The following is a 22,253-nucleotide window of genomic DNA, read 5'->3' as shown; positions in this document are numbered from 1 at the left end:
CAGATAAAAGGGTTTTTTTGGTTATAAGGAATAAAGAGGTCAAAGGTCAAAACAAGAGTACTGTTAAATTAAAATTAAAGGGTCAAAGGTCAGATTAAACAGGTTACACAGAAAGGATCGGCAAAACTTAAACAAGGATAAAGAAATAATACATTAAACAAGGAAATAAATTAAAAGTCTGAGTTAATGAGAAATTAAACGTTTAAATCAGGTGTCGCGAAATCAGTTTTACCCCGGTTCTTTTTATTCCTCGAGCATCCAGAGATGGCACCGGACTCAGTAGTCATTTTCACAAAATCTTTATTCATCTTTATTCATCTTTAAGCATGCACTTCTAGAAGGGAAGATGAGGCCGGTGTCCCTCTGCAAAAATCTTCACTCCTTTGTTCGTTACAGTCAGCTTTATAGAAGCGACCCCATCATAAAACCAGCAGGGGAAGAAGGTGACCTAGCGTCACTGCTTCCCAGTTGGAGACAATTTCCCACTCCCACTTCCACACTTTATTTTCTTTGTTTTCATCATTTTCTTTTCTCTCTTTTTTTTTCACCCCACATTAACCTGTTAACTCACTCCTCCAACCTCATTTCCTTTCAGCCCAACAGCTCTCATACAGTCAGCAATCAAATTCTCCATTCATCCTTGAGTACTTGATCACTTTAAATGTCACTATTAATTTTATCAATTTATTTATCATTAGTCTAACACTGATCCACTCTTTAATTTGCTTTATTTACTTTAGTTCATTTTCTCATATTTGATCACTACAATTTCTTAATTATTAACTCTTATTATTTCACAGAAAATCAACTAATCTACTTTGTCTCCCTCTTTATGATCAAGGAATTCACACACACTCACAGGCTGGTCACTTGCCCCCACCTTTTCTTTCTCACTCACACACACGCACACTTTACTCTTCGTTCGTCCCACCTGTGAACCCGCCCCTCGAGGCTGGCTCACACACACTTCATGCTTCTCGCAGTCCCATTCAAACTTTCTGCGAGACACTTCTGCTGATTCAGGACAACGCCCCAAGCGGCACACAGAGCGGGTGCCGTCCGCTCGTGCACCTCACGAATTGTTCAAAACTTGTGCAACGGACTTGATACCGCGGTTTCTCTTCCCCGAAAAAATATAAAACCAAATTAAACCCCCCAATTGACTTCACAGCTTGCAACAATTCGCGACACGGCCTCCTGCCGCGATTTCTGCACACCACAAACACACACTTTTAGACACGAATTCTTTTATTACTTTAATTGACTCCCGTACTTCAGACGAGACGCCGACTCTAACGGCGCTTTCACACACACTACACCGTCCTCCTTCTGCATCAGGCACTGGTTCAACTCAGCTCGGAATCTAACTGGCGAAAGCAACCAATCCTGCTTTTATGCATACTTCAGACTGTGACAGGGACCTCTCCCCGACTTAGTTATTTAAGGAGCCACGAATCCCCAGGTCACCACCCTGGATCTCCTGCCTTCAGGTCCTAGCCCCGCGTCCGAGACTAGGTGGGGTAACCAAACCCGTGACACGCGCAGCCCGTAGCTGGCGACGAGGCCTCTCAGCCCCGCTTTCTAACTAATAATAACACATGTTTCCTGCTTTAACGCACGGGGACGGATCACACACCGCCACTTTTTTTCCTAATGACTAGGACGGATGAAACACCGATTCTATTAATCCGTAACAAACGTCTCCTGCTTTAACGCACCGAGATATCCTTACGGGGCGCTAAACATCAACTTGGAGTTCTTAAAAAAAAGTCTCTTGCTTTAGTCGCACTGAGGCGGTCACTAGCCGCCTTTTCTACTGAGTGAATTTACACTGGGATACGTTCAACTTAGCGAACAGATAATTTAGGCTTTAAACAATATGCACGGGCCCGGCCTCGGATAAAGCGGATGAAGATGGATGGATGGATGGACAATATGCACGGTTCGAAAATAAACAGGTCGTGCTTACCTTTTAATCATGTGAGCTAGCTCTCTGTTCGCCTCGTTTCACGATCTCAGCTCTGCCAATTCATCTCTGGGCCTCGAGCGAATCCCGGGTTTCGGCACCAAAACTGTTGAGAAATCAGTTTTACCCCGGTTCTTTTTGTTCCTCGAGTATCCAGAGATGGCACCGGACTCAGTAGTCATTTTTACAAAATCTTTATTCATCTTCATTTATCTTTACTCTTCTTCATTTAAGCATGCACTTCTAGAAGGGAAGATGAGGCCGGTGTCCCTCTGCAAAAATCTTCACCCCTTTGTTAGTTACAGCCAGCTTTATAGAAGTGACCCCATCATAAAACCCCCCTACGGTGTGCTGCAAACTCTGTCTGTGTCTATGTGCACGAGCACGTGAATGCCTACATGTGCACGAGCCCACGTGTCTATGTGAGTGCTCGTGAGTGAGTGTGTGTGTGGATGTGTGTGCGTGACAGTTAAAACACTGTGGGTGTAGATGACTCCCTAGGGGTCATAAAACTCCCCCCACAGTTACAAATGTTAACACCCCCATCTTAAAACATCCTCTGGGGAATTTCCACTCAGTGGGGGAGAAGCCTTCTAAAATCTACTCCTAACTTCACAAGAGAGTGAGGCCTTTATTACTTTACAAACAGTGTCCCTACAATAATTCTACATTCTATGATAACATATTTCTAAACTCTAAAATAAGCTAAACATTCCTACACAGGTTAAGAGTTAAATTTTAAGCTTTTCTTAGTTAAACTAAATAAAATAATCAGAATAAACGATTGGAGGAAAAAAGCAAAGATGTTGTGATCAAATAGTTTGTACGGCAGAAAGAAAAACATGTTTCAGTAGATTGTATGTTGGAAACCACAGTAGACACAGTAGACTCAAATCATTGTTACTGAGGAATTCTGCCTTAAACAGTAAAGTGTTCTTTAACAGTGTGTGTGTGTCTGCAGCTGTTCTTTGTGTTGTTGCTGCATCGTTGCCTCAGGGGGAAAGTTGTGTGTGTGTTATGCAGACTAGCAGAGACTGCAGCTGTCAGCAGCCACACACACTTTCTATTCTTCAAATCAAATCACAGTGAAACATGTTCACTGACAGCTCAGCTTCAGCATCGTCTTCATGCTGTGACTGCAGCCGTTCAACTCTGTTTGTCTTTAACCCAAATCATCACAACATGCAAATATAATCATCAAAATGATGTGACTGGAAGGATGCAGCAGTCTGTGCTCCACCTTTCTCCTCCACACCTGCAGGTGGAGAACATGGATGCATGAATCTCTACAGAGTTCTTTGAATATTATCCGTCTCATCAGTTTTCAGTGAACAAAACTCCTCACAGAGCCAAAATAAGCAGTTTGTATCCAACATAACTCAGCTGGACTCTGATGCTCCGTATAACAGCCACACATGAGTCTGGATTCACTCAAAGCATTGAACAAACTTTATTGGAAATGAAGCTTTTGGACATTTGTTCTCTGATATTTGCTCTTCAGCTCGAGTCTCCATCAGTGGGAACATTTCCTGATTCAACTTTTCTTCTGTTCAAATCAAACTCCATGAGAATCAAAGTGTGAATCAGAGTCCTGATGATCAGATTCTATAGAAACATGGAGACTGTAGAGGATTTACACTCAATATGTTCATTTGTTCCCTTCAAGAAAAATCAATCATTCATCCAATAAAATCAGTCGTTGATCAGTTTGATTGACAGGACAGATGATCAGAGGTGCAGAGTTTTTACCTCCATCATTCATACCGGGACTGAAGTATGGGTGGAGTTTGTGAGTGAAGGAGCAGCCAGTAAAGGAGTAGATCAGAGCTGCAGCACCTACATCATAAAAGGAGACCAGACCCTCCTCATAATCCACAAACACCCCCACCTTCTCAGGACCAGGATGGAGACAGAGGGGGACTGAAGGACCAGCACAAGCACTGTACTCATTTCCATTTCTCAGCACTACAGTCCAGAAACCATCCTGAGGTCTCACTGTGATGTCTCCCTTCCTGTTGATCGACTCTGTGGCCACTCCTAAATCCCACTCAGTCTTTCCTTTAACCTGAACCTCAAAGTAAAATCTGCCTGAAGAGAAACTCTGCTCTCCTAAAACCATAACACAGTGAGAAAATCTCTCTGGGTTGTCTGGAAGTTTCTTCCTCACATCACTATGATAAACTTGTTTTCCATCATCAGACAGGATGAGATAAGGATGAGCTGTATCAGGATCCAGAGTCACATCCACCTCATGCTGCTGCACCCTCTGCAGCTCAGCCTCAAACAGCTTCTTCTTCATGGGTTTCCAGACTGTCTCCTCCAGCTGAGCCACAGCTCTCCCCACAGTCCCCTCATATGATGGTGGATGAACTCTGACCTCTGTCCAGTCCTTGCTGGGTGGAGCAGCTTTCAGGGAGGAGAAGCTTTGGAGGAGGTGGAGGTGGTCTTCAGAGCGTGAGAGCTGCTCCACCTCAGAGCTTCTCTCCATCAGCTCAGAGATTTCCTGTTCCAGATCTTTGATGAGACCTTCAGCCTGTTTCTCTGTAGCTTCCTGTTTGTCTTCGATCTCCTTCATGAGCTCCTTCAGGCGTCTCTCAACAGACTCCATCAGAGCCGTGAGGACCTGAACACCTTCTGCTTTCTGTCTGTCTGCAGCATCTTTACTCATCTTCACCGACTCTGTGATCTCCTGAATCTTCAGTCGTCTCTTCTGGATCATCTGCTGAATCTCAGCCTCTGTCTTCTCCAGCTCTGCCTTCTTTCCTTCATATTCTTCTCTCAGAGGAACAAACTCGTGGTTCTTGTGGTCTAAAACAGGGCAGAGCGTGCAGACACATGTCTGGTCGGTCTTACAGAACAGCTGCAGAAGGTTATCGTGCTTCGTGCACATCCTGCCTTCCAGGTTCTCCACAGCATCAACCAGCTGATGTCTTTTCAGACGTTTCAGTGTCAGATGAGGCTCCAGGTGAGTGTGACAGTAGGAGGTCTGACACACCAGGCAGGACTTCAGGGCCTTCAGTCTGGTTCCAGTGCAGACGTCACAGGGAACTTCTCCTGGTTTGGCAGCTTGTTGCTCTGAGCTGCTGCTGCTGGCTTTCTGCTGAGCTTCACGTCTGAACTGAGCAACCATCTCAGAGAACAAAGTGTTGATCTTCAGCTGAGGTCGAGTGTAGAAAGTCTCTTTACACATGGGACACTGACAGATGACATTCATGTCCCAGTGCTGACTGATGCAGGTTTTGCAGAAGTTGTGTCCACATGATGTAGTGACTGGATCAGTGAACACATCCAGACAGATGGAGCACAGAAACTGATCTTCAGATCGCAGATTGCTGGCAGCAGACATGTCTGCACTCTGAGGGAGAAAGAAGAGAAACATTTGATTCAAAATTCACTTTAAATTTCATTTTACAAAGAGAGAAACAAGCGTCAGTAAAAGATGGCGGCGCGCACAGACGCAGCGACCCGGAGCTCCTACATTTTTGCACTTTTGGTGGTATTGGGTATTATTTAGGCTGCTGCCCCCGCGACCCGGCTCCGGATAAAGCGGATGAAGATGGATGGATGGATGGTATTATTTCACACAGTCTGGGGTTACTTCAATACAACAGAGATGATCTACTACAACTAAGCCGTGGAGATCTTCAACTAACATCCGAGTATCTCATCCCCCCGGAGATCGTTAAGCAACCCCCGGGGCTACCCGCAACAGCAAGCCGCAGGAGGAGACGTTGCGAGCGGAGGCAGAAGAGAGGCAGGCGGGGAGGCTTGTGGGCACGTCTAAAGACTAGTCCGTTTAAACCACCACTCCCGACCATATTCCTCTCCAATGCCCGTTCAATCCGTTACAAACTGGATGAAATACGACTGCAGATCGCCACTCGACGGACTTTTAATAACTGTTCGTGCATGATTTTCACTGAAACCTGGCTGGACAGCGCCATTCCCGATGCGGCTATTGATCTAGCGGGCCGCACCGCCTATCGAGCCGACAGGTCTGCGGACTCGGGTAAGAAGACCGGCGGGGGGCTGTGCATCTATATTAACAACTTTTGGTGCACGAACGTCACGGTAACGGAAAGGCTGTGCAGTACAGAGGTAGAACTGTTGGTGTTAAAGTGCCGTCCATTCTATCTCCCTCGGGAATTTTCTGCCGTTTATATCTGCGCTGTTTACATTCCACCAGATGCTAATGCTAAGCTAGCGTTAGCACAATTGAGCAGCAGCATCAATAACAGCCTGGTAGCACACCCGGACAGTGTCTTTATTGCGGCTGGGGATTTTAACCACGCGGACCTGAAATCTGTACTTCACAATTTCCACCGAAATGTGAAGTGTGCTACCAGAGGAGATAGAACGTTGGACCAGGTGTATACCAACAGGGCGAATGCATACAGAGCCCAGGCTTATCCCCACCTGGGTCTGTCAGACCATCTCTCCCTTCTGCTACACCCAATATACACACAAAAGATCAAGAGCACTGGGATTACAACCAAAACCGTGAGAATATGGCCGCAGGATGCTATTCCGATGCTTCAGGACTGTTTCCACTGCACAGACTGGGATGTATTCAAGGTGAAGGACACTGACAATCGTGTCGCATTGGACAGTTACACCTCCGCTGTCTTGGACTACATCTGTTTCTGTGTGGACAATGTAACAACTTGGAAACGACTCCGTGTGTTCCCTAATAATCCACCCTGGATGACACACGGAGTTCAACAACTTATTCGAACGAGGAACAACGCTTTCAAATCCGGGGACCAGGAGGCATACAGTGCTGCCAGGGCCAACCTGAGAAGAGGCATCAAGCCTGCCAAGCAGCAGCACAGGAGGCGTATCGAGGCCAGGTTTGAGAACAACACAAACCCAAGGCAGGTCTGGGAGGGCATCAGGGCTATCACGGACTACAAAAGAAGAACACCATCACCCTCAGCCGACAGTCCTACTCTGGCTGAGGATCTAAATCTCTTTTATGCCCGTTTTGATAGGGAGAACACCGACCCTGTCCTGTCCCCTCTCCCCTCAACCGACCCTGCTCCGGTCCTGAGCACTCATGAGCTGAGGCGTGTGTTCCGGAGCATTAACACCAGGAAGGCGGCCGGGCCGGATGGAGTGCTGGGCCGGGTGCTAAAAGACTGTGCTGCGGACCTGGCGGACGTCTTCACCTCTATATATAACACCTCGTTGTCCTGTTCACTGGTACCATCCTGTTTCAAAGCAGCAACCATCGTTCCCATCCCAAAACAGTCAAATGTCACATGTCTGAACGATTTCAGACCTGTGGCACTCACCCCCATTCCCGCCAAATGTCTGGAGAGACTGGTCATTAAACACATCAGAGCTGCTTTTCCACCATCCCTGGACTCGCACCAGTTTGCATACAGGGAGAACCGGTCAACCGAGGATGCGATCGCCACAGTGCTGCACACATTACTGAAGCACTTGGAACACAGGAACACCTATGCACGGCTCCTCTTTGTAGACTACAGCTCGGCTTTTAATACCATCCGGCCATACAAACTCCGTCCCAAACTCCACCAACTGGGACTTAACTCCTCTCTGTGCAACTGAATTGTGGACTTCCTCACTAACCGTAGACAGAGTGACATAGTGGGTAAGAACACCTCTTCCACCCTTGTGGTCAACACCGGTGCCCCTCAGGGGTGTGTCCTGAGCCCTCTGCTATACACTCTCTTCACCCATGACTGTATTTCCTCCTGCGCGTCCAATCTCATCGTTAAGTTTGCCGATGACACTACAGTGCTCGGACTTATATCCAACAACGATGAGACAAACTACAGGACAGAGGTGCAACAACTAGAGTCATGGTGCCACGACAATAACTTGGTCTTAAACACCAAAAAGACCAAGGAGATCATTGTAGATTTCCGGAGGAAGGGTCATAACAACCATCTGCCTCTCTTTATTGGCAGTGGGGCGGTGGAGAGGGTGAGCAGTTTTAAATTCTTGGGGGTAACTGTGACCGAGGACCTGTCCTGGGGCAACCATATCACCTCAGTTGCACGGAAGGCCCAACAGCGCCTCTACTACCTGAGGAGACTGCGGAGCGCACACATTCCCAGATCTCTGATGTTGAACTTCTACAACTGTGCCATCAGCAGCGTTCTGACGCATGGATTTCTAGTGTGGTTCCCCAGCTGCACCAAGGCCGATCAGCAAGCACTCCAGCGGGTGGTGAAAGAAGCTGGCAGAATTATTGGAACAAGTCTGCCAGAGATCAGTAATATCTTCCCCACTCGCTGTCTGAGGAGGGTGCACAGTATCCTGCGGGACCAACATCACCCTGCACGCCACCTTTTCCACCTGCTGCCCTCAGGGAGAAGGTACAGGTCTATACAGGCCAGAACATCCAGACTGGCCAACAGCCTGTATCCACAGGCTGTGAGGCTCCTGAACTCTCTGCCCCCCTCTCACGGACAATAACCATATCCAACTTCTAAATAGCACTGAACTGGTCTGCATTGGTGCATCATATCTTTATTCTCTTCCCCCTCCCGAATTTCTTATGAACATTACTTGTCATGTTCTTATGTTGTTGTTAAGGATTGTCTTATTGCACTGGAGTCACACTGGGTTAAATATTTACACTTGGGTTTTAAGGGGTACTCTTCCATTATTTTATTTACGGGTTGTACGGAGCCCCAAACACAATTTCATTGTTCTCTGACAATGACAATAAATACTTAAATCTCAAATCTCAGTAGTCTGAGGAGCTTGGAGAGAAAAGCGTCTGGACTTCTTTGAGTTTCTTGAAGACGTTTCATCAGAGAAGCTTCTTCAGTTCTCAGAGTAACTGGTGGAGACCCAGCAACACACTCAGACACAAACTGGTTCATCCAAACACAAACCTAACATCGTAGTGTCTGCTATACAGTGCAGCGTCCAGATGGACAGGATCAACGTTTGGGGATGAAGATAAATACAGTCGTTACAAAGATGTGAAATTGTTTCTCTGTTTTACAGAAGGTCCAAGATTCATCCAGATCATTTGTATACTTGAATAAATCAGTTTGTTGGATATTTTCCATCAATTACTGTGAAGTAAACTTCGACCTTGTTGGTGACTGAATACTTCTTATTGTACGTCCAGATCAATGACCCATTAATATTAACCAGTGACTGTTCCAGTAGAGCTGACAGTGAGGAGGACGATGAATCACAAACCTCAGAAATGTGTTATTAACTGTTGATCCAGTATTTTAATGGCATTGATGAGAACATGTTTATTCAGGTGTCTGTATATTTGGTCCATTTGTGCGTCAGTAAAAACTGTCCTGTTTTCTCTCACAGATACTGGAACATCCTCACAAACTCAGGATGTGGAAGAAGATGAACTTTTCCAGTCACTCGCTGGGATACATCATTCATGTTATTCTGGATCCTCAGAAAACATTGATTTATTTTTGTGTTTCACATATTTGTTTGTCTAAATGAAAGATTGATGTTAGTAGAGAAGAAGCCACCATGATAAAGCCTGTGTGTGAAAATGAGATCAGTGGATTTGATCAAAATCCCATTTAAGGAGGAATTCTGTCCTCCAGTTTGTTTAAATAAGCTTTGGGATTAAACAGCATCATCTATGTTTGTGTCTGATGACATGTGTTGGAGCCAAGTCCAGGCCAATATTTTACTCAGTTACATCATGCCATATTTAAGTATTTGTCATGATCTTTAAGTTTCTATTATAATCTTGATCATTTTATGTTATAATGTAATATGCTGTGCTCCATAAATTAATCCTGCTTTATTAGTCTGTTGTTGTTGTAAAGTGTTGGTAGATGTCGTAAAGGGGTGTGTATTTGGCCCGCATGCGGAGGGGTGTGGGTAAAAAGGTTAGGTAAGCAAGCAGGACGTGGAGCAACAGTTTTTTGACCGTCGCCGTTTTAATGTTTTTTTTTTTTTTGTTGTAACATAAAGGGAATATAAACGGAGCTCCCACCAGAGGCATTTGTTTTGTACCTTTCGATTTGTATGGAAAATAAATGTTTTGCCCCTTTTTTCCTTCGCCTCGTTTTTTGCTACCGGAAGGCATCCAAGCGACTGAACAAGAGCACGAGTCAGAAACTTTACGTTCTGCAGAAGCGGCAAAGAAGGACCGAAGGTTGCCGCTACAACATGTTTGATCCAGGTCAGCTTGAATATCACAGCTGATGTGTGGAACTCTGACATGTTTAACCCTTTAAGACCTACCATAGAACCAAGTCCGCCAGAGCTTATATGATATTTTTACATGCTGTGGAGCCATTTTTGGGAGCGTTTCAAGTTGCTATACATCAATACAACCATTATAGCCCAGATTTTAATAATATGTATTCATTAAGTGCATAGTAATTACATAAATTGCAAAAAAGTGCAATAAACTACAAAAAAATTGAAAATCGTTTTTGCTTTTTTAACATATATTTGTAGTTAGAGAAATTTAAGAGGCTTATCCCTCAAAACTGTAAATACAAAAAAGTTGCACAAAATAGTTTCCCACCACAGGAAATTTATTTTGAGTGTCTTCATAGTTTTATTTTTGAAATACACCAATTTTTCTACACTGCAGGAAAAACGAAAATAAATATTATACTGCAAATTTGCAAAAAAGCAGCATATGCATCAAAATAAACTATTTCCAGCAGTGCAATATGAGTCCTAATCATCCCAGAAACGACACAGAAAGTCATAAAGTCAAAGATAACTTTTAAAAAGACCAGTATAGGCCCTGAGGCCCTGATGGTAAAAAAAAAACTACATTTCCGCGAAAATGACTTCACTTCCGGTTTCGGGCAGGTAATGGCGGAAATGCAAAAGTTCGCGCTGACGTCTATTCCAACGTAGGAAGTGTTATGAACAGCTGATCGGATCGGCAAAGCGTGTTTCTGGAATATTATGTTTTTGTTCCTGCAAGCGCTTTTTATGCAGTTTTTGCAAAGCTTTATGTGGAAGGAAACCGTGACCGAGGACAAGCTGATGGCATAAGATGTAAGGACAACTCCTCCGGTTTCATATGCAAAAAAAATTTTTGCGCTAGCTTACGTGGTTGCAGTGCTACTGGGATTTAAAAATAGTTACGCAAAACAGAGCGTGCCCGCTCCGATCGGCTCTAAAGGGTTAAAGCCTGATTATCAGGATGATTCAAACACATCTGTTTAAATAATGAGATTCATGTTTCCACACAAAGTTATAAAGTGCAGCATCGACTGTTTTCTGAATGATTGAGGATCATCTGTGACTCTTACAGGATACACTAAGTCAGATAATCTTTGTAAAATGTGTGAATGACTTTTTGAAGTACTGACCAAAATCTGCTGGTTTACAGTGTCAAAGGCTTTATATCAATAAAGAATAAATAGGTGTTTTCACATCTGTAATCCTTATGATCAATCAGATCCAGAATCAATCTAATAGGAACAGGAAGTGATGAATAACCAGGAAGTGTGGAGTCAGTCTGAAGTCCAGAGCACAGCCTGAGTCCACAGTCCTGAGCAGAGCCACAGTGAGACTGAAGCAGCAGCTTGATGCTCCTACAGTGGATCTGTGGTTACATGAGCAGATTTCTATGGATCCAGTGTGACTGTGATGAGTCCTGATGAAGTGAACAGAGTGAAGATTTGTGTAGAAGCAGGAAGTGTGATCAGCTGCACTCACCACTGTTGCTGAGAGGAACCTGATGGACTCCAGTGAATCTTCTTTTAGAGACAAACAGGACTCGACTGCAGCTCTGCTGCTGCTCTCTCACACTTTCACTTCTGCAAAATGACGTTGAGCTTCTTGTTTTTCAGCTGTTGCTCCGCCTCTTCCTGCCTCTCCCTTTACAGGAATCAGCCGGTCTGTACTCAGTGACTGTGTGCAGCGGGTGGGAGGAGTGAGGAGTGGTGTGTGGGTTCACACAGTAATGACGGCCTCAGGTGATCAGGAGAAACTCACCTGGATTTCCTTTTTCCACAGCAGACTGAGAGCTTCAGCTGGACCCTGAAGGAGGTCTCAGACACAGGTGGTAAAAGTACACACAGTGTGTACTGAAGTAGAAGTACTACTGTTAAAAATACTCCAAGTACTAATTCAACTTCTTTACTCAAGTAAAAGTAAAAAGTACTGGCTGTGAAATGAGAGTAAAAAGAGCTGATTGAAGAACATTTCTAACACGTGTTTATACAAAGCTAACTGAACCATGTGCTGCATCAACGTGATAATAAATTAATATTATTCACTTTGTTTCTAATAAATATTCCCAGCTTGAATCAGACAAGTTGAACATGAGCAGAGAAAAAGAAGCAAATCCAAATATTCCTGTGTTCAGTTTTCTCCATTTACAGGCCAGTTAATCCAGTTAATCTGAGACACCAGTTAATCTGCAACACCAGCATCAGGCGGCTCAGCTGATCTCTGGTGTGTAGCTGCTGTGCTGCGGTCCCATTCCTCAGTGAAAGCAACAGCAGAACAAAAACTCTCTCGATCCACATGTCTGAAAAGAAAGCTTTTAAACAGATGAACACACTCAGTAAAGGACAAAGAAAGAAGTAAGAAAAAATTAGAGTAAAGAGTAAAAGCAGGAGCAACTGAAACAGGCTGCATGCTAGCTGATGCATGCTAGCTGATGCATGCTAGCTGACGCATGAGCACTAGAACTGTTAAACTTCATTGTTATGATTTTAGCACCGAGTTACATGAAATCCTGCATCAAAAAGAACAACACAGCGATCACAGACATGTTTCTGCCAACAAACCAACATTAACCCAGAAAAGCCTCTAAAACAACCTGCTGTGGTTTGGAGTAGAGATTCCTGAATTTACCAGGTGCACCTGAAGGCAGCACAATTTAAACCGTAAATAATGATGTAGGTGCGCAAATCCTTTTCAAGCTTCACAGCATCAAATGAGCTGGCTTACATTTGTTGCACTTCTACACCAAGTTTTACGCTCGCGTTTCTTCGTTGCTGATTTTTGTTCCACAAACCAAAAGAAAAAAGATTCAACCTTTAATATATTTTCATGTGTGTTTCAAGCACTGTGACATATCACACACACACATGCTGAGTGTGTCACTGATAAAGCTGTGACACAGCAGCTCACTCAGTCCAGTCCAGGTAACAGACTCACCTGTTAGCAGCAGCTCTGCCCTCACAGAGCTCAGCTGCATATTTTAGTCAGCAGGAAACATTAATATTATGGACTACAGCCGTCTGTCAGGGCCGTTCAAGGACACAACGTCACACACAGGTTTAAACTGTTAGACTCATGAATACCCACAACGTTCGATGCACATTTATCTTTAACAGGAGCAAACGGCCTGATCAGATAATATAAGAACTCATAAAAGCTCATTTATGTAAATCTCTGCTTGGACCAGTGAAACAGTCTCACACTGACTAAACACCATCACTACTTCAGTAATGACAGAGGGGCGTAGGCGTGCTCGTGGGACAGCTTCCTCCAGCTGTGGAAACCAGATGTGGAAGCAGACTCCCTGATGTTGCAGTCCAACACCAGTGTGAGCAGAGAGGACTCAGCTGCTGGGCGGAGCTTATCTTCCTGTCCTGTTCAAATCCAGCATGAGGATGGTTTAGCATATATTAGCACAGGTATCAATAAAGGACTACCGTATTAAATACTTTTACTAACCTCAGGCAGATGGACAGGCGCTCTGCAGGTGGGATTGAGCGCCTGTAGTTTGTGTCTAGGCGGGCGATTCTGGGACCGACGCGGGACAGCAGGTCCTCAAACTGGCCGAGTGAATGACGGTGATAGCGCTGGAATCGGCCGTCATCCAGGCGCAGCTCCTGGAGCAAATGGTGAAACTCACCAAACTGCTCACACCTCTGGAGGACCTGATGGACCCAGGTACGGCGAGGACGTCTTTTACGCTGCTGCTCTGCTCTCCACAGTAAATAGAGAAGGGAGACTCTCTCCTCAAGCGCTAGCTCGACAGCTGCCATCTTGCAAAGATACCAGTCTGGCAAAACTTCCTCCCACATCCCTCCCACATTTCCAGTTCACACGCGTTAAAATATGATATTTTGGGGCGCGATGGATTTTTCTTGGACACGCGTAGAGGTTGCGAATGTGCAGGCGTCAAGTTAGGGGCGTTTGGGGCTTTTTTCACGCGCCCATCGTGTTCGGTGTGAACACACGGTAACAACTCATGATTGCCAATGCCGTAGTTTTGTTCTGCGGGGGAGAGACGATGACAAAAGAACACACAGGGATGGAGTGTACCTTCGAATCGCTGTGACAGAACAGCTCCCACTCCGGTGTCTGAAGCGTCCACCTCCACCACGAACGGTTGCCTGAGATTGGGCTGACGGAGGATGGGGGCGGTAGCAAACTTCTCCTTTAGCAGGGAAAAGGCCACCTGAGCAGAGGTCCCACTGAAAAGGAACTTTGGGGGAGGTGAGTTTTGTAAGGCGAATCCTAGGAACCGTTGGAGTTGCTGGTTGGGGCCAGTCCACGACGGCCCGGACCTTCTCTGGGTCAGGTTTGAGATCTCCACGAGAGATGACTTAGCCTAGGAAGGCGACCGTGTCAACGTGAAATTCACACTTTTCCCCTTTCACGAATAGCCTGTTCTCCAGGAGCGCTGCAGGACCTGCCTCATGTGTCTCTCGTGCTCAGCCTGGGACTTAGAATGGTACACAAAAGCACATTGATTTATAAAATCCCTCAAAACATTGTTACTAAAGCCTGGAAGACCGCGGGCGCGTTGATTAATCCAAAGGGCATGACGAGATACTCGAAGTGTCCAATATGTGTGTTGAAGGCGGTCTTCCACTCATCTCCTTCTCGAATTCTCACCAGGTGGTATGTGTTTCGCAGGTCTAGTTTGCTGAACACTGTGCCCACTTGGAGTAGTTCGAAAGCGGAATTCAGGAGGGGAAGAGGGTACTTGTTCTTTACAGTGATCTTGTTGAGGCCGCGGTAATCTATACACGGCCGGAGTGTTTTGTCTTTTTGTCAAAAAGAAGAAACCTGCCCCCACCGGGGAAGATAATTCTGGCGCTTTTGAAGGCTTCGCAGGGAGGCGTGAAGGGACAGATGGAGTGGCAGCCCGAAGGCAGTTCATGTGGCAGTCCGTACTCCACCCCATTATTTGCTCTTTCTTCCAGTCAGTGGGTTGTGTTGTGAAAGCCATGGATAACCTAGTACGAGCGGGGTCACTGGTGCCTTAAACACACAGAGACAAATGTTCTCAACGTGGTTACCGGAGAGGGTGAGTGTGACAGGCAAGGTGATGTGCATTATGTCTGACAAACGGTGACCGGACAGGGCAGACACGATCTCGTAGTAGCTGGGTGACATAAACAATCTTAACCCCGTTAGTAGCAAACACATGCGGTAATAATTGAAACTGCATGGAACACTGCAACAAAAATCCCGCACACTTTCCCATCTCCCCAGAAAAAGCCTCAGGTGAAGGTAAAAGCTTATCCAGCGACACCGCGGAAGCTACTGAGGCGTGGCTGTGGCTACTGTATTGACGGCAGGAGCATGTGTTACCTGGGGAGGGGCCGCAGGAAGCGGGTTGTCGGACAGTGGAATCCATTGGGCGACAGCCTGAGTTAGTGATGCCACTTCTCCGCTGAGCCTTACTAGCATTTGTCGTCATGACTCCACCCCGGTAGAGCATGGTGCGCGGGAGGAGAGAGAGACGCAACACAACAGAAACACTTGTAGCCATGCAGAGTAAGCTGAGAAGGCACAGGGTCATGACACCATTGTTAACAGAAAACCATAAGAAGTCCCGTTTGCAGTTTGCCACAAGCCATGTGGGGGACACAGCAAACATGTGGAAGAAGGTGCTCTGGTCAGATGAGACCAAAATGGAACTTTTTGGCCAAAATGTAAAACACTATGTGTGGCAGAAAACTAACACTGCACATCACTCTGAACACACCATCCCCATCCCCACATAAAGCCAGGGCAACAATGGAATGGTTTAAAACAAAACATATCCATGTGTTAGAATGGCCCAGTCAAAGTCCAGATCTAAATCCAATCACGAATCTTTGGCTGTCAGAGATTTATAGTTAACAAACAGTCAGGTGAATAAACAACACTGAGACACTCGAGATAGTTAACGTGCTGCATGGGTGAATCTCAGACAGAGAGACACCTCGAACTGCAGCATTTGTTTATTTTTATAGGTTACATCGTCAATATGCAAATATAATCACATTTCCTGTTACGCAGGTCCTGATGCTGTCTGTGTGTAAGCTGTGTGTGTGTGTGTCACAAAGTGTGTGTGCTACAAGTCAATTTCTAAGAATAATATAATGCAAGTCAACTTCTGCGGATGTGTATTTCTGTACTGGTCTCTTGCGGTAAATGTCTACAGTCACAGGGTCAGCTTCCTGTTGCAAAAGAAATCTGTCTGGTGAAATATGTGAACATAAGTATAACATAACATTTGAAGCATAATCAAATAAAACATTAAAAACTCCCTGACATTGGCAAGATCTGAAAACTGCTGCTTACAAACGCTGTCCATCTAATCTGACTGAGCTGGAGCTGTTTTGCAAAGAAGAATCAGTGTTGGGTGTAATGCGTTACTAAGTAACGCGTTACTGTAATTAAATTACTTTTCCACTGAAAAAGTAGAGTAACTAATTACTGTTCATTTTTAGGTACTTTAATTACAGTTACTTACAATGTACTTGCATTACATTGTAAAATAATTAAACTCGCTGAATATAATTATTTAATTTCAATAATTTGTCTTCTAAACATAAATTGCCTGCATTTGTATAGCGCTTTACTCAGTTCCTAAGGACCCCAAAGTGCTTTACACTACATTCAGTTATCAACCCCATTCACACACACATTCACACACTGGCAATGGCAAGCTACATTGTAGCCACAGCTGCCCTGGGGCGCACTGACAGAGGCGAGGCTGCCGGACACTGGCGCCACCGGGCCCTCTGACTACCACATACAAGTAAATTAAACTCTGCCGCTTTAACATCGCTGTAGTGCAGGTGGACATCATCTCACACCAGTTTGCTGCATAGTCGTATTCTAAAGCGGAAGATGTTGGACTCGGCTGAAGCGAGTGGCCGTTTTATGAAATGGAAATATTCCCGTCTCTTCACTTTTCTGAAAAAAGCAGACAAGAACATTACAGTAATATGTAAAAACTATCGGCCGTTGTTAATAGCAGGAGTAATCTACTGAAGCGCCTGACACGAGAACATAGACGAACACTTCTGAGTGATCCTTGTTCATCATCCATGGATAACACCGCAGCAACTCCTGCTAAGCAGACGAAGCTTGATTTTACTTCAGCAGCACAGAAAGTGTCTGAAGGTGAGTTGAAAAAATGATTGCAGGCTACATTGTGGAAGAGATGCTACCGCTGTGTACTGTAGAGTCTCCGGCTTTAAAAAAAAAAAATTATTTAAAGAGTTTAATTTCTATAGTTTGCACACTCAAGGTTTATAGGGATTTTAAGAAGTATTTAGTTAAATTACTTATTTAGTAATTAAGTTACTTTTCTGACACAGTAATTAGATAATTATTTTAAATACAATATTGACTAAGTAATTAGTAATTAGTAATTAATTACTTTTTCAAAGTAACTTACCCGACATTGAGAAGAATGGGCAAGGATTTCAGTCTGTAGATGTGCAAAGCTGGTAGAGACATACCCAAAAAGACTGGCAGCTGTAATTGCAGCAAAAGGTGGTTCTACAAAGTATTGACTCAGGGGGCTGAACAATTACACACACCCCACTTTTCAGTTATTTATTTGTAAAAAATGTTTTGAATCATGTATGATTTTCGTTCCACTTCTCACATGTGCACCACTTTGTGTTGGTCTTTCACGTGGAATTCCAATAAAAATGTGTTTTGGTGTGCAGCCAGCCATATCTCCTCAAAGCAAGTTCAAGTGTATGCATAAACTCCATACATACATAGAGTTGATTAAGCATGGCCAGAGAAGGGGGGGGTGTAGATTTTGTAAAGGTTTTTTTCCAGGTGAAATAACTTTTATAGAACATGATTTTTTTTTTAAATTAATTTATTTTGTGTCTTTTTATACTTTCTTTTTGGTTTTCACTGTTAAAAGGGAGTTTTTCCCTCCCACTGTCACCAAAGCTCTTTGTCATGGGGGGGGGGGGGGGGGGGGGGGGGGGGGGGGGGGGGTCATATGATTATTGGGTTTTCTCTGTATTATTGTATTGAGTCTTTAACTTACAACATAAATCATTCATTGGAGTCAGCACAGAGTGTGGAGACATCTAGTGATTGTGGAGAGAAGTATGATCAGAGCTCTGCTGGTGAATGTTGTGACTGTAAGATCAATGATGGAGCTCTGTGATTGGTGGATTTAAAGCATACATGTCACCACTCCACCCTCCAAACATCAATGGTTTCTCCTGGTGAACAGATGCAGTAATCACCAACAGTGAATTGGAGCCTCTGCAGATGTCAGTAAGCAAAACAAGACTACTAATCTGTGATAAATATTACTGTTCGATATGGTTGCTGCTGACCGCTACAGCTTGTTTTTTTTTGGGAGAAGCCAGTTTCTAAGATTTGTCATGGTGTATTCAGGATGCACTGCAGATCAACAAGGAAGTAAAGACTATGACTATTTTATCTGTAAATGAGATTTGTGTGGTTGGGATAAAAAAAACAATCACATTTATTAAACTGGTGAAAAAACTGCCTGGAAACTAAAACCAACAGTTTACAGTACCTGCCCTCAGACTCGTGCACTGCTGCTACACTGCAGACTGTGTCATATGACCCTGTAAACTACAGTTAATGAGAACACTGACCCTACAATAATTACACCTACAGATGGCTAATTCACATTTTTATGTACATGTAAATACCCTCCATTACTTTCAGTGTTTCTGTTAATTTTGGGTGGGCCACATTAATGTTTAATTATTAATATCTTACACTGACACAGGTTCCCTAAAAGCTTTGATAGGTTCCTTCACTCTCCTCCTTCCCTGATGTATTTTCTCTTCCTGGAACAAAAAAAGATTCTGCCAGCAGAGACGTTCAAACTGAAGGTGTGTTTGAGTGCAGTGACATGTGTTTTGACCTGTCAGCTGTTATCTTTGGATTTAGATTTGGACGGATTAAAGCTTCAGCTAGTTCAGGCTGAAACTGGTGAATGTAGGCAAACTGCCACAGGCTGTTCTGACACAGTTACAGCTGACACTGGGATTTTGTGGGTTTAAGAGTGTTACCAGGAAAACTGGAAATTGATGAAAGCTGAATTTTATTTTTAACAGGCTGAAAGCAGAATAAATGTAACTGTTCAGCTCTGGTCAGTTTAGTTTAGTTTTAAACTAAAGAGCCTTCATCAGGACATTTAATGACCACTTTCTGACACGTCAACAGTTAGCCACTACCAGTGTTGGGTAAGTTACTTTAAATTAGTAACTTAGTTACATTACTAGTTACTTCTATAAAAAGTAACTCAGTTACTTCAAGTTACTCATTACTTTCAAAGTAACTAGTTACTAGGGAAAGTAACTTTGGTTTTACTCAGAATTCTCTTGTTAATGTGTTGCTTCCATAACTTTGCCAGTCTTCTAGCTTACTTACTTGCCACAAGTGCACTGTGCCACCTACCAATAGAAAGGAAAAGATAATGTGCATATTTCCACGAGAGAAATCCCACGCCTGGACCGTCATTTACTGCTGCCATGATTCTAGCCTACGTCACAGCGTCATGTGCGCTTTTTACATCCAACACAAAAACTGCAGTCGTGGTGCTTTCAATTGTACTCAGAACTTGGAAATTCTGCCTTCCGAATAGGAAGATGTAGGTAACACCAGACTGCAGATGAGCTGCATACAGAGCTGGACTGGGACAAAGAATCGTCCCAGGCATTTTGACTACAAACTGGCCCGCCATTATAGGAAAAATCATAAAGCCTTTGAATGAAAACAAACGCTGCTGTGACAGTGATGTGCACTGTTCTGATGGTATATATGCATCAATCTATCAATCATTTGTTGTAAGATTCAGATAATTATTTTTTAAAGGTGAGACATTTTAAATGAGAATAAGAAAGAAAAGTATTTCTTTGTGCCCCCCTCTCCTTGTTAATGCCCCACCGGGCCACCTGGCAACACTTTGCTAGACCCGCCCCTGCACAGTTACCAGCTGTCAGCTATGTAAAAAAGGATCCTGGTGTTATTTGTCTCTCAGAAACAGTTCATAACTTCAACTCATCCATGTCACCTAAAAGGTAAACCTGTTTCTCCATCACCTGTTCAGCTCTGATGATTCAGTAAGGACATCTCCTGGTTTCATCTTCATGTTTCCCTCTCACCACCAGTGTTGGTCAAGTTACTTGAAAAAAGTAATCAGTAACTAATTACTGATTACTTCCCCCAAAAAGTAATCCCGTTACTTTACTGATTACTTATTTTCAAAAGTAATTAATTACTTAGTTACTTAGTTACTTTTTAAAAACACAATTTACAACCTGAAGAGGTGATAAAGCGATAGATCTTTCAGCCCAATTCTACTTTTTCTGCATAATCCATCATACAAAATGTAATCAAATGGAAAAGTCTCTTTTTAAAATTTTTATAGTTTTATTAATTTTAATCTTTTAACTTTATGCATCAAGCAAAAATTTAATTATATGCAACATTCTCTGACTGGAAGAAATTTGTTTAATATTTAAACCTATTTTCTGCACATTCCAGCACATAAAATATATTTTTTTGTGTGTTTACACTCACTCTTTCAAATAGATGCAAGTAAAACACAGCAGAAAATAAATAAAATCAAAGACTAGCGGTCCTGTTGCTCTATTTTCACCTGTAAAGCAGGAGTGGGGTAGGCGGAGGTTTACCCTGGTGCAGGTGTGCCGCAGCGGTCAGTGGAAGGATACGGCAGTTTCTCTGTGAATTTCCCATTACGTCATAGCGCACTCGGAGCTTGCTTGGAAGTTCAGGGTTTTTTTTCGCTGTAAAAAGAAGTTTTCTTCCCACGCACAACGGACGCTAATGTTTTTGTCACTTTTTATGGAATCAAACTCAAAGTAAGGTCAGTACTTCCACGCTTTAAACGCTGCACGCTCATACTCTCTCCCGCACTCGATATGTGATCCATTGTTGATCTGCACACAGCTGTTGTCACGAACGGCGCACTCGCTTACGTCACTGTCATGAGAAATTCTCGCAAAAAAATCACGGTTTTAGTAACGCAGTAACGCAGCGTTCCTACGGGAAAGTAAAGGTAATCTAATTACCGTTTTTGCAATAGTAATCCCTTACTTTACTCGTTACTTGAAAAAAGTATTCGGATTACAGTAACTGCCCATCTCTGCTCACCACATATCCAAACCGATATCATGACCAGCAGCTTTACAGCTGTGGCTCCAGCAAACATCAGCTGATACTAGAAATTAATATTTAATAAATTCTAACAACAGCTGATCAAGCTTAAACGTGCTGCTGTTGTTTAGCGCGACATCCGCTGGTTTCCTCTTTCTGGCACAAAGTGGGCGATAAACAAACAAGAGAGCCGATCAGCTGATCATTGATCCGTTTTCATGATTGAAGTAGAAACGGGAGAGGGAGGGTGAGAGGATGAGAGAAGAAGAGGCAGCTGTGCAGCAAAGACAGAATAACCCCAGCTTTGCGCGTGATGTTTTCTCTTAATACGAGACGATTCTGTTTTTTACGGGACGGTTGGCAACTCTAATAATTAACCTTATGAACAAAATAAAGTTCAACATCGTTAACTTCATAGCACCCACCCAGCTGTATAGAAACTCCGTCATGCTAGCTAGTACGCAGTACGGAAAAAGTCAGCATAACGAAAATAAACTCCACCTAAACTTGGTTTATATCTGACCCAGAGAGACTGCAGGTCATAACTTCTTACCTGAAGTTCAGTTCACACTCGGACCGGCGTCCCCTTTCTCTGATCCACCTGCTGTAACAACTAACGCGTTCCTGATTTTGTCATAATAACTAGTTACCGTGCTCGTTACCACAATAATAACGTAGTTACTGTAAGTGTTACTTAATAATGCGTTAGTCCCAACACTGGCCACTACACATACAGAAACCTGTTTCCCACATAACAATCCAACAGGGAAACCTGAAAAACCTCTGAAGGATCCGAGGTGCAACGCCACGAATCTCTGTAAACAGCCACATTATATTCAAACTATCTGTCACCATATGCTTAGGTCTAGTATTATCCACTTATATCACAAGTCGGCGCCACTTGTTGCGTGAGCTCACAGTTTGTGAGATTTAATAATTAGGATTAACATGTAACTTTTGACCATGT

At 43.8% G+C, this 22,253-nt stretch overlaps 1 protein-coding gene across 1 annotated transcript; it reads right to left on the bottom strand.

The window, feature by feature from the left end:
• Positions 1–2,756: 2,756 nt before the first annotated feature.
• Positions 2,757–12,059, bottom strand: LOC146673059 (E3 ubiquitin-protein ligase TRIM21-like). The gene is made up of 2 exons (XM_085401508.1): positions 11,624–12,059; positions 2,757–5,321 (listed from the first exon to the last, which is right to left on the bottom strand). Exon 2 carries the CDS (start codon positions 5,310–5,312, stop codon positions 3,642–3,644), a length of 1,671 nt encoding a protein of 556 aa, XP_085257634.1. The 5' UTR covers positions 5,313–5,321; positions 11,624–12,059; the 3' UTR covers positions 2,757–3,641.
• Between the last annotated feature and the right edge of the window lie 10,194 nt (positions 12,060–22,253).

The sequence above is a fragment of the Rhamphochromis longiceps genome, linkage group LG3 (genome assembly GCF_057381845.1).
Source record: "Rhamphochromis longiceps isolate RC_006_pf linkage group LG3, R_longiceps_female_GT1.1, whole genome shotgun sequence".
In the NCBI taxonomy this organism is placed as follows: Eukaryota; Metazoa; Chordata; class Actinopteri; order Cichliformes; family Cichlidae; genus Rhamphochromis; species Rhamphochromis longiceps.
This window is presented reverse-complemented; position numbering and strand designations above follow the sequence as displayed.

Bases quoted from the DNA above. Each gene is read 5' to 3' on its own strand.
- LOC146673059 (XM_085401508.1), bottom strand. From the start codon at position 5,312: ATGTCTGCTGCCAGCAATCTGCGATCTGAAGATCAGTTTCTGTGCTCC.